Below are 13,055 nucleotides of genomic sequence, written 5' to 3'. Positions count from 1 at the left end.
ATAAAATAAGTGATTAATAAAATAGAATAAAATTATATAAATTAAATACAATAAAATAAGTGAATAATAAAACAAAATATAAAATTATTCAAATTAAATTCAATAAAATAGGTGATTAATGAAATAACACTAAAATATAATACAATTAAATACAATAAAATAAGTGATTAATAAAACAGCAATAACATCTAATACAATTTAACAAATTAAATATAATAAAGTGATTAATAAAATAATACTACAATAAAATAAATTAATACAATTATTTTATTAATCTACTATTAATATAATAATAATAATAATAATAATATATTATTAGTTTCGTGCAATTCCTGGATGTCTACGGGATCATGATTATGTTATTTGATCCCATAGACACTCAACAATTGAGCTGAGATAGCCTGATATTCCTTATATTGCTGTTTGACATAACTTCAGACGACACCAAACACATAAATAAAGGTCTGTCCTGAGATATTTATTAGTTTCTGACTCTGGGAAAAACAGTAAAATTACCTTTCTTTAACCAAATCACACACATTTAGGCTTTTTTTTAATAACTGATGTAATATTTTTCTCTTCCATTCGCTGAGCCTCCCCTCAAACTGTTTGGAGTCCCACTTTGAAAACCTCTGATCTAGACCATTAAGACCAGAGGGGGGATGACGTAGAACAAAGGTCTCAAGCCAGGATCAAACCAGCGACGTTGTGATTACATGGTATATACACCTTTACAGCTCATCCTGAAGCCACCCACACTGTTTTTATTAGTGTTTTATGTGAGAGGAGCTGAGCTCAGCAAACTGTCACTAACGATGTCTTTCATGTTTTACAGGAGTGGTTCACAGACTCCACCCGGCATGTCACAAATGTGTTCATTGTAATTGATTTAAAAAACGAATTGTTTTAATGTTGATTATATAAAAGTTGTTCTCCTCGTGTCAACGTGGATTTCTCTGGATTCCTCCCACAGTCCCGAAGAGAAAGACATGCAGGTTAGGATCATTGTCGACTGTGTGCATGTGAGCGTGAAAGGTCCGTCTGTCTCTGTGTGTTAGTTCTGTGATTGACTGGCGACTTTTGTACTTTTACTTAAGTCAAATTTTGAATGTCGGACTTCTACTTAGGTTTTTCCAAACTGTATTTCTTCTTTTACTTAAAGGGGAACTACGTCCTTTTTCAAAATTCATACATGTTATTCATATGGTCTAAGATAGTCCAAAAACATTAGTAAACATCAATACCTCTCTCCTAAATCCAAAAACTAGAGTGCTAAAACTCAAACTTGTGATGTCATAGGGTATAAAGTGTGGAGCTGCTCCATAGACAATGAATGGGAGAGATGTTATAGATGACACTGAGAGCATCAAGGGGGATGTTGGTAGGTATATGGGGACTTTTTGTTGTTCCCCTTTAAGTAAAAGATCTGACTACATCTTCCACCACTGAAACACAAGTATTAGCATAAAAATATACTTATACTTATACTAATATATATATATACTTACTAAAATCGCTCGCTGTACATTATCCCACTTTTTACACGGCTACTTACTTAAGAAATCAATAATTTGACAAAAAAACGGTCCTCCAGAGTCCGAAATCAGAACTGCGCCCATAGCAACGGTCTGTTATACATAGCAACAACAGTCTGCTATACATAGCAACAGTCTGTTATACATAGCAACGGTCTGTTATACATGGCAACAGTCTGTTAAAAATAAATAACAGACCATAGAATGCTGTAATTGACCAATCGGAATCGACTATTCAACAAAGCTGTGTAATATATATTATACTACTGGATTATAATAATTGATTCATTAATATGTTCATCAATTTAATGTTGCAACACTTTATATACTGCTGGATTAGTTTAGATTTATTTCAAAGATGTAACAAATAAGGAAACAAAGTAAGAATAACCACTAAAATGAAGAGTACAGCCATTTCTAAATAAATAAATAGATATTAAATGTTCGAAAAGGAATAAAGGCAGACGTAAACACTCATAAGGTCCTATAACTTAAATAATGAAGTTAATGTTTATTATAAGGGCTGTCAATGAATTAAAATAGTTAATCGTGATTTAAACACATTTTTTATCTGTTCAAAATGTACCTTAAAGGGAGATTTGTCAAATATTTAATACTCTTATCAACATGGGATAGGACAAATATGCTGCTTAATGCAAATGTATGTATATATTTATTATTGTAAATCAATTAACAACACAAAACAATGACAAATATTGTCCAGAAACAATGAACCCTGAATCCCCAAAGTTACCAATGTTGTCAAAAAATGTAGTTGAGTAAAACGTATAAAGCATAAAATAGAAATATTCAAGTAAAGTACCTCAAAATTGCACTTAAGTACAGTACTTTCCACCCCTGTATGAACGAGCAGCAGGTCTAACGGCTGCATTGTGAGAGTGTGAGCAGCAGGAGGCAGGATTGACCTAACTGAGTGTGTATCATCATCATCGGCCTTCCTCTGCCTCTCTCTCAATACATTACTGATTAATGTGCTGGAACAACATCCCACTGATCTCACTGTCTCCCTCCAGGAAACAAATATCTGGAAGAGAAAAACACCCTCCACACACCCATCATTGACGGAGACGCTGAGATGCTGCAAAGAGAAACTACTGTACACTGGGAATCCCGGTAAATAAAGAGGGGTAACCCCCCGAGGAAGGTGTGTGTGTGCTTTACCTGTAATATGAAGCTGTGTGTGTGTGTGTACACATGACACCATTGATAAACACATAATGAAGGATGAAAGATGGTGAATGTGAAACCAAACCTGCTGCCACTGTACGAGACACTGCAGAAGAAGAGTCTTGGTAAGACTACTACTACTGCTGCTGCTGCTACAACTACTACTACTACAACTACTGCTACAACTACTACTACTACTTCTTCTTCTAGACACTGCAGAAAAAGAGACCAGGTAAGACTACTTCTACTACTACTACTACTACTACTACCATTACTGCTACTACTACTACTACTACTACTACTACTACTACTTCTTCTTCTTCACGACACTGCAGCAGAAGAGACCAGGTAAGACTACTACTGCTACTTCTGCTTCTACTTCTGCTTCTACATCCCTTCTTCTTCTTCTTGACGACACTGCAGAAGAAAGAGACCTGGTAAGACTACTACTACTACAACTACTACTGCTTCTACCTCTTCTTCTTCTTCCTCTTCCACTTCCTCTTCTCCGCTTATTCACAATCACTTTAACGTACATTTACTCTCTGTATTTTACTTATGTACAATTTTGAGGTACTTTTACCCTATTTTCCACTTAAATTTGGAGATAAATATTGTACTCATTATTTATTTGACAGCTAAAGTCAGCAGTTCCTAATTTAAGATGTTTATATGTAAAGCATTAAAGATCCCATATTGTAAAAAGGGACATTTTCATGGCTTTTATATTATAAAGCAGGTTTAAGTGATATATAAATACTGTGAAAGTATCGAAACACTTAATCCACAGAAAAAAAATACACACAGCCTGTATTCAGAAACTGAGCTTTTGAAACAAGCCGACAGGATTTCTGTCTATTTGTGATGTCACAAATCTACAATATTTAGACCAATTTTACAGTTTTAAACGTAAACATACTAAATGGGTTCCAGTTTATTTCCTGTTGCAGTGTATGTGAATGACATCAACTGACAGGAAAACATGGACCCAAGCTGTTGCCTAGCAACGCAATTCTGTTGCAATTCCATTGAATGCACTAAAACAGAGCGTTTCAGACAGAGGGTAAATACAGCTATATCCAAGCAGACAGTATGAGGAAAATAATGTGTTTTTTAAACATTAAAGTATGTAAACATGTTCTAATAGAAACCCAAAATACAAGCATGAACCTGAAAATGAGCACGATATGGGACCTTTAAAGTTTATTCTTGACGTTGGTAACAGTGGAACTCAAGGCCCACTCACTGGCTTTTTCTGGTACTTTCAACCACACCATACTGTCTTCAGTTGCCATGGAGATGGATCTGTTGACACACGAGCCCAATAGCTTTTATGACTGCGTTTTTTAGGACTTCTCGTATGTGTCGTCTTAAAATATGAAGCATAAGTTTTGACAACTCAAAGTCCTTAAAGTCCGTATAACTGACAGTATACAGTATCTCCACTGAAGCTATCAGAGGTGCAGTGCCTTGCTCAAGAGCACTACAGGAGGAGAAAGTGTTACTCACTCACTTTCCCAGCATGTTGGAGACACTCAGAGACAGTTTGTACAGTCATTTACAGTCTGTATGTGTGAACTGGTGTTTACTCATTATAATTACACTGTTGTTGTTTACTGTATGGTGAACCAGAGGGAAAGCCACATGACAAACCAGACTTCACTCCCACAGTCTCGAAAAGGATGTGTGATTTTTCAACACACCCACACGTTGGCCGATGGGCGGTTGGATTCTTATAAATCCATCAATAACTGCTGCTCTCTCTGGGTGGAGATACATCTCAAACATGCATCCATAAAAGGTCACTTTAGAAAAAGATAATAAACACATGGGAGAGCTTTTCAAATACCCCAAATTCCAAATAGAGATTTTTGTGTGAGAACATCCAAACTATTACTTAAGAAAGGATTAATAGAGGGTATTTTTGGAGGTTGAGGCGGGGGGGTTGTGTCTCCTTGAAGTGGAGCATAAAACTGACTTCCCAACCCCCCTTATAAGGCATTTCCCTGAGAACAGTGGGAGGGGGGAAGCGATGCAGGATATTCTCACAGGATGTGATGGCTGGGCAGCAGCCGCAGCCGTGAGATGTGGAGGGAAGAGTCAGCTGAGAGCAACTCTCTGGTTACTATCGATCTGTGAGTGGGTGGGTGTGAGCACTGAGGATGTGAAATCAACATGGTCAGGAGGAACAGTGAAACAGTGAAAGCTATCAGGTAAATCATCAGCTCTCTCTCTCTCTCTCTCTCTCTCTCTCTCTCTCTCTCTCTCTCTCTCTCTCTCTCTCTCTCTCTCTAAAACAAGCCTTCAAGCATGTTGTTGCTGCTGCTGCATGGTTTGGTTGTTGGAAGACTTGGACTTGACTGTGGGAGCAGATGTGTGCAGATGTGTGCAGAGGTGGAAGAAGTGCTCAGATAGTTTTACTTAAGTAAAAGTACCAACACAGCAATGCAAAAACTCTTATTTACAAGTAAAAGTCCTGTATTCAAAATGCAAACTATGTAAAAGTACAGAAGTCTTATCAGTTACTAGTTTACAGAGAAGTTTTTAAATTAAAATTGCATGGTATTTCAGATAAAACCTTTGTATTTTTACAGTGCTATTACTACTTTTACTTAAAATACATACGTAAAAGTACTCCTAAGTCCTGCTTTCAAGCTCCAAATGTAAAAGTACTGAAGTCTTATCGTTATTAGTTTGCAGAGAAAATTTTACATTATAGATGCATGATATTTCAGATAAAACCTGTATTTTTACAGTGTTATTACTACTTTAACTTAAGTAAAAGTACCTATACAGCATGTAAAGAAATACTCCTAAATCCTGCATTCAAACAGGATGTCAGGATAAGACATCGAAGTCTTATCAGTTCATATTTCTGATAAAACCTGTGTTTTTACTCGACTAAAGGATCTAAATACTTCTTCTACTACCGGTTGCATCCATATTTGTACATTAATTTGACTGAAAAGTGATTCGTAAAATATATAATTACACAAGATGGAAAATCATCAGTTAAGAGATAGGAAATATATGAAATGATGCCATGTGTAAACAAAATTTGTGACTCCATATTAAATATATTATACTTTATAAATAGTCTGTAGATCGTGATACCTCTAAAATAAAATACTCACAGAATACTTCAAATTCACAGCTCCACTGGAGGGAAAGGTAAAGAGTAAAAGTACACAAGTATTATCAGTAAAAAAGTATCAAAAGTAAAAGTGACAGATGTCCCCTTATTACAAATGATATTATTAGATTTGCATCAATGTGTAAGCAGCATGTTGTAGCTGGTTGAGGTGGAGTTACGTTTAACTATTTTATATACAGTTTGGTAGTTTAGTCCAGTGGTTCTCAACCTAGGGGTCGGGCCCCTCCAAAGGGTCACCAGATAAAACTGAGCAGTGGATTTGTGTTCATTTTTTGATGAAATATTGATTAATTTAACTTCTTTTGGGACTCAAACATCATTTAAATGAAACAATCCAAGAAGTTCGGAGAGGAAATGTCTCTTTGGTGGAACTGTGACAACATTATTATACAACATTATTACATGTTTTAATGTAATATTGTCAGGGGAACGCGGGGGAAGTTGACGCAATTGCGCACCAGGGGAATCTTAAAGTTAATCCCTTAGGATAACCACAAAAATCGCAAGCGATTTAAAGGGAGGAAATTAAGAAATTAAGAGGAAATACCAAATGAAAACAGGCATGAAAGGAAGGCTACCTACACTCAATGTATCTTGAAAAGACTAAAACTAAAACGCCGCTGCCGAGCAGCTGACTAGAACATAAATGAAACAAAAGAACCAGCGAAGGCAGTGAATCCCACAGATAGATTCACGTGGTACTTCTGCAGATTCACACCACCCTATACAGACACTATATATAAAACAGGACAGCACTCTCACTACCTCTGACAAAGAGACAATGAGTCAGCGACTGAGCACTGAAACCAGGAGTAGATCTAGGCTTCAACCACCTGATCCTCATCAGGGACAATAAGGCTCCACAGCTGCCTCTCCTCAGAGATAATGAACCCAACCAGCCTGCTGACTGGCAGCGTGACCGTCACAAATATGTGAAAAATAACTAATAAACTATAGCTATCAAATACATGTAGTGGCGTAAAAAATACTATTTTCTGTGGAAGAATAAAGTGGCATAAGATGGAAACACTCAAGTAAACCTCAACATGATCCTGAAGCACAGAACCCAGATGTCCGCTTGTTGCTTCAGATGGAGAGAATCAGTGTTGATCTTTCTGGCTGCTGGTTAAAAACCACAATGTTTTATCAGACTATAAATGTTTAAAAGTGGTCTGCAAGATAAACTTTGTGTGTTCGACTTTCCTCGTCATTAAAACACTCAACTAACACCCGTACAATTTTTCGTTGACTAATTGATTTGTTGATTTAATCGACAGATTTGTAAAACTGAGTTTCTCCACAAAGAATCACCACTTTAAATCTGGTGTTTACCAGAAATGTGCTCATAAGCTCTTGGAAATAAGTAATTCAGCATGAAACGGCATTAAAAAATTACTAATTGACGAAAGAAATCTTAGTCGACTAAGACCAAAACAACTAAAAGGAAGCCGTGTAGCCTTTTGATCTGCCTTAAGTCACATTTTAAGCCACTTTTAAGGTGCTTTTTGAACAAAACACAAGTTTCATGCTTCTATTTGTTAATTGCCAACAAATCCAAATGTTTTTCAGTAGCACTAAATGAATGATGAGTCTGTATTTTGTGCTGCTACAAGCGCTCACAAACATCCCATGAGAGCACTGTGATGATAATATTGAATTTGCTCTGTGGTCATGTGAAGGTCTTACATCTTACATTCATCATTTTTAAGGCTGAAATTAATAACAGCTCTACAGCAAGTGAGTTTTTAGAGCAGCAGCTGTTAGCATTTTCTAATTTAAAACCCCGCCTGGGTGCTTTTATTTGCTATCTGCCAACCTTTATGGTGCCTCTTCTGGGTACTTACCATTACTGCCATGCTAATAACTCCCACATTGTCTACCATGTTGTTTTGTTTTGTTCAGGGGGAACCTATCAGGAAATATCTCAGCAAGTTTCCACAAAAAAAAAAAACAATAACGAGGCACAGAGCTTGTAAAAGATGACTCACCAACAAAACAGTCTGTCTCAGTCTTTTTTTTCTGTTTCGAAACAATAACCTATAGTACAGACGAGTACTTACTGAGTATTTACACCGAAACCCTTCAGCTTCGTTCTCTTAGTCACTCGCTCTCAGTTCTACCAGTTCTGCAGCTAAATACGGTGTAAAAGAGAAATGTCACATCACACAAGTGACAAAAAGCCCCTTTTATTATCTCAGGGCATAAATAGCGCCGTCATAGGTCAGCATGTCACACAGTAGGTACGTCCTTCTTCCTTCCCTTTTCGAGTCATATCAACTACAGCATGCTTCCTGCATTCATGTGTTTCTGACTCCCTGTGCTGCAGCACCATGGCCGTCTTCCAGCTGCTCTTCCCGCTGATGGTCAGCTGCGTGGCGGCATCCGCACGTCCTCAACGCAACCTCCCTGCATGCCAAGTTGTAAGTAAACCCTGAGGCACACACACACACATCTGTCTAGTAGAGTCATTTAAATTCTGATTTTTATCATCTTCTACTCCTCACATCTCCAGCTGAATGAATACATCTGTTTTGAGTTTAGACGAGGCACCTAATCCATCAGGTGCTTGAGGTATTTTCAGATTATCTGCAGGCAGACAGTTTATTTGAAAGCTTTTGACCTGAGCAGAACCTGGTTTATTAGTTTTAACTGGCTTCATGCTTCAGTATTTGGACAGAGAGACATTGTTGGGCTTCGCTGGAAGAAAAACTGGGAAGTGTTTTTGTGTTACACGCTGCAGAGGTCACTCGTCATTCAAGCGTGTCCAGTTGTAGACTGACATCTTTTTATGGTGACTCATGTTTGGGTTTTTGCATCATGCAGTGGAACTTGATCTAATTATATAATAATAAAGTGGAAATGTATCACCATCACATCACTTCCTTTGTGCTGGAGGATTTTCTTTTCTGAGGAAAGACCAGCGAATACGTAGAAGAGCTATAATGATGTTGAATCACTGCTGTGTGTGTAGCAGTACGTGATGTTAGATGTTACCTAAACTGTTCACAGACTCAGTTGTAGCCATGCTGTAGTCCAGCGGTTCCTCTGAACTGTCCCCCATCTGATAGGATTTTTGCTTTTAGATGTTTTATTACAGAAAGTATATGAAGCCCAGACAAAGACATAACTACTTGATATTTATCTAACTCAGACTCATGCTACCTTTAACGTATGCATTTATGAACAAAACAAGGACGCATATGTGGATTTTGTCCCCCATCTCTAACACTGGAGACACTTTAAGTTCCCATCTGTTGGTTTAGTAGTGATGTGTTAGACTATGACTACATGCAGTGGTGGAAGGAGTACTCAGATCTTTTACTTAAGAAAAAGTATCATTACCACAGTGTGTAGGATTTGGCGGCATCTAGTGGTGTGGTTGCAGATTGCAACCAGCTGAGTACCCCTCTGCTCACTCCTCCCTTTCAAAGACTGCAGTAACGTGAGCCACCAAGTGAAAAACCGTGCACTACATTAGGAGCAACGGAAGTCAAACGGCTTTGTACTCTGCGGCTCACGTTACCGCAGTTTCACAAGCGTGTCGGAGAACTACGGTGGCCTTCAGGTAGCGTAAAAACACGAAAGTCTCTCCCTAGAGCCAGAGTTTGGTTTGTCCGTTCTGGGCTACTGTAGAAACAATGCGGAGCAACATGGTGGACTCTGTGAAGAGGACCCGCTCATTCTAAGATAACGAAAACACGATTCTTAGTTTCAGGTGATTATAGACTAATGAAAACATAATTATGAATATTACATTATATTTCTGCTAATAGATCCCTCGAAATACTACACACTGGCTCTTTAACTTATACTTAAAGTACCAAAAGTAAAAGTATTCACTCGGCAGAATGGTGTGTATTATATTATTTGATTATAATTATTGATGTATTAATGTGTTCATCACTTTAATGTTGCAGATGATAAAGATGGGGATAATTTAAATTACTTTATATACTGCTAGCTTATAAATTTACCTCCAGGGATCAATAAAGTTGTATCGTAACCAATACAAATATATCATAATTTATTTGTTGATTATATTTTTAATCTTAATCTGCAAAGTAATTTAAATTATTGAACAAATGTAGTGGAGTAAAAAGCACAATATTTCCCTCTAGAGTATAAAGTAATGGAAACACTCAAGTAAAGTACCTCAAAATACCTCAGTCCTTGAGTAAATGTACTTAGTCACTTTCCACCACTGACTACATGTGATGTAAACCACCTCACACATATATCAGAGTTTTTAGTAATGTAAGCAGTGTGTATATTATCTCTGATAACACCAGACGTCACAGAGAAAAGATCTTTTAAATGATGATACTTTCTATAAAATATGTCTGTCAAAAGGACACAAAGATGTTTTGCCCTCTCAGAATAAATCAGTGTGTTTGTTTGTCTAACTTGAACCCTTGTAAGCATCGAGGAATGCCACAATCAGGATACCACAAATATGCCGAGAAGCTCCATGAACTCTGGCTCGGAGAGAAAACGGAGAAGGAGACAGTTTTATGAGCTGTTTTTGGACAGAAGGGGTCTCTGGCCATGTGGTTTCGATTATAAACTAACCAGTTAATAACTTAAATATCTGAATCTATTAAGGGGAAAAGGGAGAGAAGAAAACTGTGAGTTGGTAATAAAGGTGTGAGGTGAACGGAAAAATATTTCTTTTAAAGCTGTTTTGTTGGTTGAAATTGAGTCATAATCATTAATCTAAGGAGAAATAGAACGACTCAGCATCATAAACCACAGAGGACTGAGTCGCAGCCAAGAACATGCCGTAGATACACTGACTCATAAATCGCCCCTCCATGTTCGCTTCAAACATTTGGTCTGTGTTGTGTCACAGGCGGGTAATCTGGCAGCGAGCCGACATAATCAGACTTGTGTGTTTGTCTTTTGCTCGTAGGTCCAGATGGATGCGTTTTGCAGCGATCTGAGCCTCAGAAGCGCCCCAGTCGACCTTCCTCATAGCGTCCAAATGCTGGACCTCTCTCGCAACCAGGTGCAGAATCTCAGCCAGGAAACTCTAGCCTACCGCACCGGCTTCCATCATCTGAACCTGCACTCCAACAAGATCCTCTTCATCCAGCCGGGGCTCTTCAAAGACATGACTGATCTAAAAGTCCTGGATCTGTCCAGGAATCAGCTGAATGTTTTCGCTCTCTCCAAAATCAACATCGGGCCTCTCACCGCTGTGGAGTCGCTCGATCTTTCAAGCAACGGGCTGTACACGGGGATGTCGGACTACTTCCTGGCTGACTCTCCGTCGCTGGCGAACCTTTCTCTGAACAGCAACAGCATCACCAAAATAGCACAAAACACCTTCAGCGGATCGTCGTCGTTGAGGAAAATCAGCCTCCACAACAACGTCATCTTGGAGATCGAAGACGGAGCTTTCGAGTCCTTGGATAGTCTGACTGAACTCGACTTGTCCAAGAACTCCATCACGTGCATCACAGACTTCAACCTCTGCAACTTAAAGGTGCTCAATCTCAGCAAGAACAGCGTGGAGCTTTTCCAGAGCACAACATCGACGGATTTCTATAAACTGCTCCGTCTTGATCTGAGTGAAAACAAAATGCTTTACTTCCCTCTTCTGCCTAGAAACAACGTACTCGAATACCTGGATATTTCACGAAACCATCTTCAGAGCGTCAACGTCACAGAAAGTCATATAAAGAAGGCAAAGGTTTATTTTTATTTCCTGAGATATTTGGACATGAGTTACAACCAACTCAAAAGCATACCAGAGTCCTTTTTCTACTGTATGGGATCACTGGAGGTCCTGAATGTGAGCAATAACTGCATCAGCTCCTTCTCGATCACTAACGAAGGCCTTCTGCAGACGGTGAAGACGATTGATCTCAGCTATAACTCGCTGCAGAGCCTCACATTTGGGGAAAACACTCTGAAATCGCTTGAAAAGCTCCTCTTACATGGAAACGACCTCACCATCCTGGACCATCAAGTATTTCAAAGACTTCCAAGCATCAAACACCTGCAGCTCCGGCAGAATAATCTGATAATCTGCCCTTCAGACCACCAGGATCCTCCAGATTGTGTCTCCTTTTCTTCCATACCAAACCTGGAGTTCCTGGATCTGTCTGAAAACAACCTGTGGACTCTTCCTGCGAACGCGTTTGTCGACACCCCTCTGAAGTTACTGGACTTGTCCCTGAACCCGGGTTTAGATATGCACAAAGACTCCTTCTCTGGTCTGGAGCACTCCCTGGTCCACCTCTTCCTGAGGGAGAACAACATTTCCAGTCTAAACACAGACTTATCGTCGCTGATGAGTCTCAAACACATCGACCTGTCCACCAACCAGCTGACCGCTGTACCTACGTGGAACAAAGATTCCTCCATAGAGTCGCTAAACCTGCAGAACAACAACCTGGTCACGCTGGAGTACAGCACCATGCACGCTTTGGAGCACTCACTAAAAACCCTCTACATGGGCTCCAACCCTCTGAGCTGCTGCAGCAACCTGGACTTCCTCCAAATGGTCCAGAACTCGGCCGTGGTCGTCCCCGACATCGAGACCGTGACCTGCGTTCACGATGAGTACTCAGAACCGGTAAACATCGAGAAATTGACCCAGGAAATGTGTCACAGATCAAGAGTCCAGAGCTATATTATCGCTGTTGTAGTGATTGCGTTAGTTTTGTTGATCGTGCTGGGGCTGCTGGTTAAATGTTGCCACTCGAGGAAACGAAAGCCCAACAGAAGCTTTAACGCTTAATGTGAAGCCATGAAGGAATTTATATTTGGGACTTTTAACCAAAGACAGTAGAAAAATATGAATGTAGAGTGAAGTCTTCTGAAGGGACGATTTATGGCCTTGATTTGGGTTTACCACTACTACCATCTTTGCCACCAGAGTGAATTGATTTGGTAAAAAGGGGAAGAAGCAACAACAATGGCTGCTTGATAGCCTGAGACACCTGTCAATCAAGGTGCCACACACGCCATATTATCTCCTAGATCAGTGGTTCCCAAAGGGGGGGCGCGGCGAGGCTAAATATTAATGAGGATATCTACAAAACGGGGGCCCTGCAGAAAAGGTTTGGGGCTGCAAGCCAGTCTCATGGGAAGGCGTATAAATACCACAAAATTACATGGACATTCCGCGAATACATTTTAGCGTGTCATTTGTAAGCCAACGTCCGCAGTTA

General features: G+C 39.2%; 1 protein-coding gene across 1 annotated transcript; it reads left to right on the top strand.

Annotated features, from left to right (window-relative positions):
• Positions 1–4,747: 4,747 nt before the first annotated feature.
• On the top strand, positions 4,748–12,665 carry lrrc32 (leucine rich repeat containing 32). The gene is made up of 3 exons (XM_074610750.1): positions 4,748–4,936; positions 8,204–8,297; positions 10,787–12,665. The coding sequence occupies exons 1-3, from the start codon at positions 4,899–4,901 to the stop codon at positions 12,620–12,622; spliced, it is 1,968 nt and encodes a 655-aa protein (XP_074466851.1). The 5' UTR covers positions 4,748–4,898; the 3' UTR covers positions 12,623–12,665.
• Positions 12,666–13,055: the final 390 nt, after the last annotated feature.

The sequence above is a fragment of the Sebastes fasciatus genome, chromosome 16 (genome assembly GCF_043250625.1).
Source record: "Sebastes fasciatus isolate fSebFas1 chromosome 16, fSebFas1.pri, whole genome shotgun sequence".
NCBI lineage: Eukaryota > Metazoa > Chordata > Actinopteri > Perciformes > Sebastidae > Sebastes > Sebastes fasciatus.
The sequence above is the reverse complement of the archived record's forward strand: the minus strand, read 5'-3'. Positions and strand labels throughout refer to the sequence as shown.

Excerpts from the sequence above, each read along its gene's own strand:
- lrrc32 (XM_074610750.1), top strand. The coding sequence starts at position 4,899 with ATGGTCAGGAGGAACAGTGAAACAGTGAAAGCTATCAG. Across the intron at positions 4,937-8,203 it reads GAAACAGTGAAAGCTATCAG|CACCATGGCCGTCTTCCAGC; the intron begins GTAAATCATCAG and ends CCTGTGCTGCAG. Across the intron at positions 8,298-10,786 it reads ACCTCCCTGCATGCCAAGTT|GTCCAGATGGATGCGTTTTG; the intron begins GTAAGTAAACCC and ends TTTTGCTCGTAG.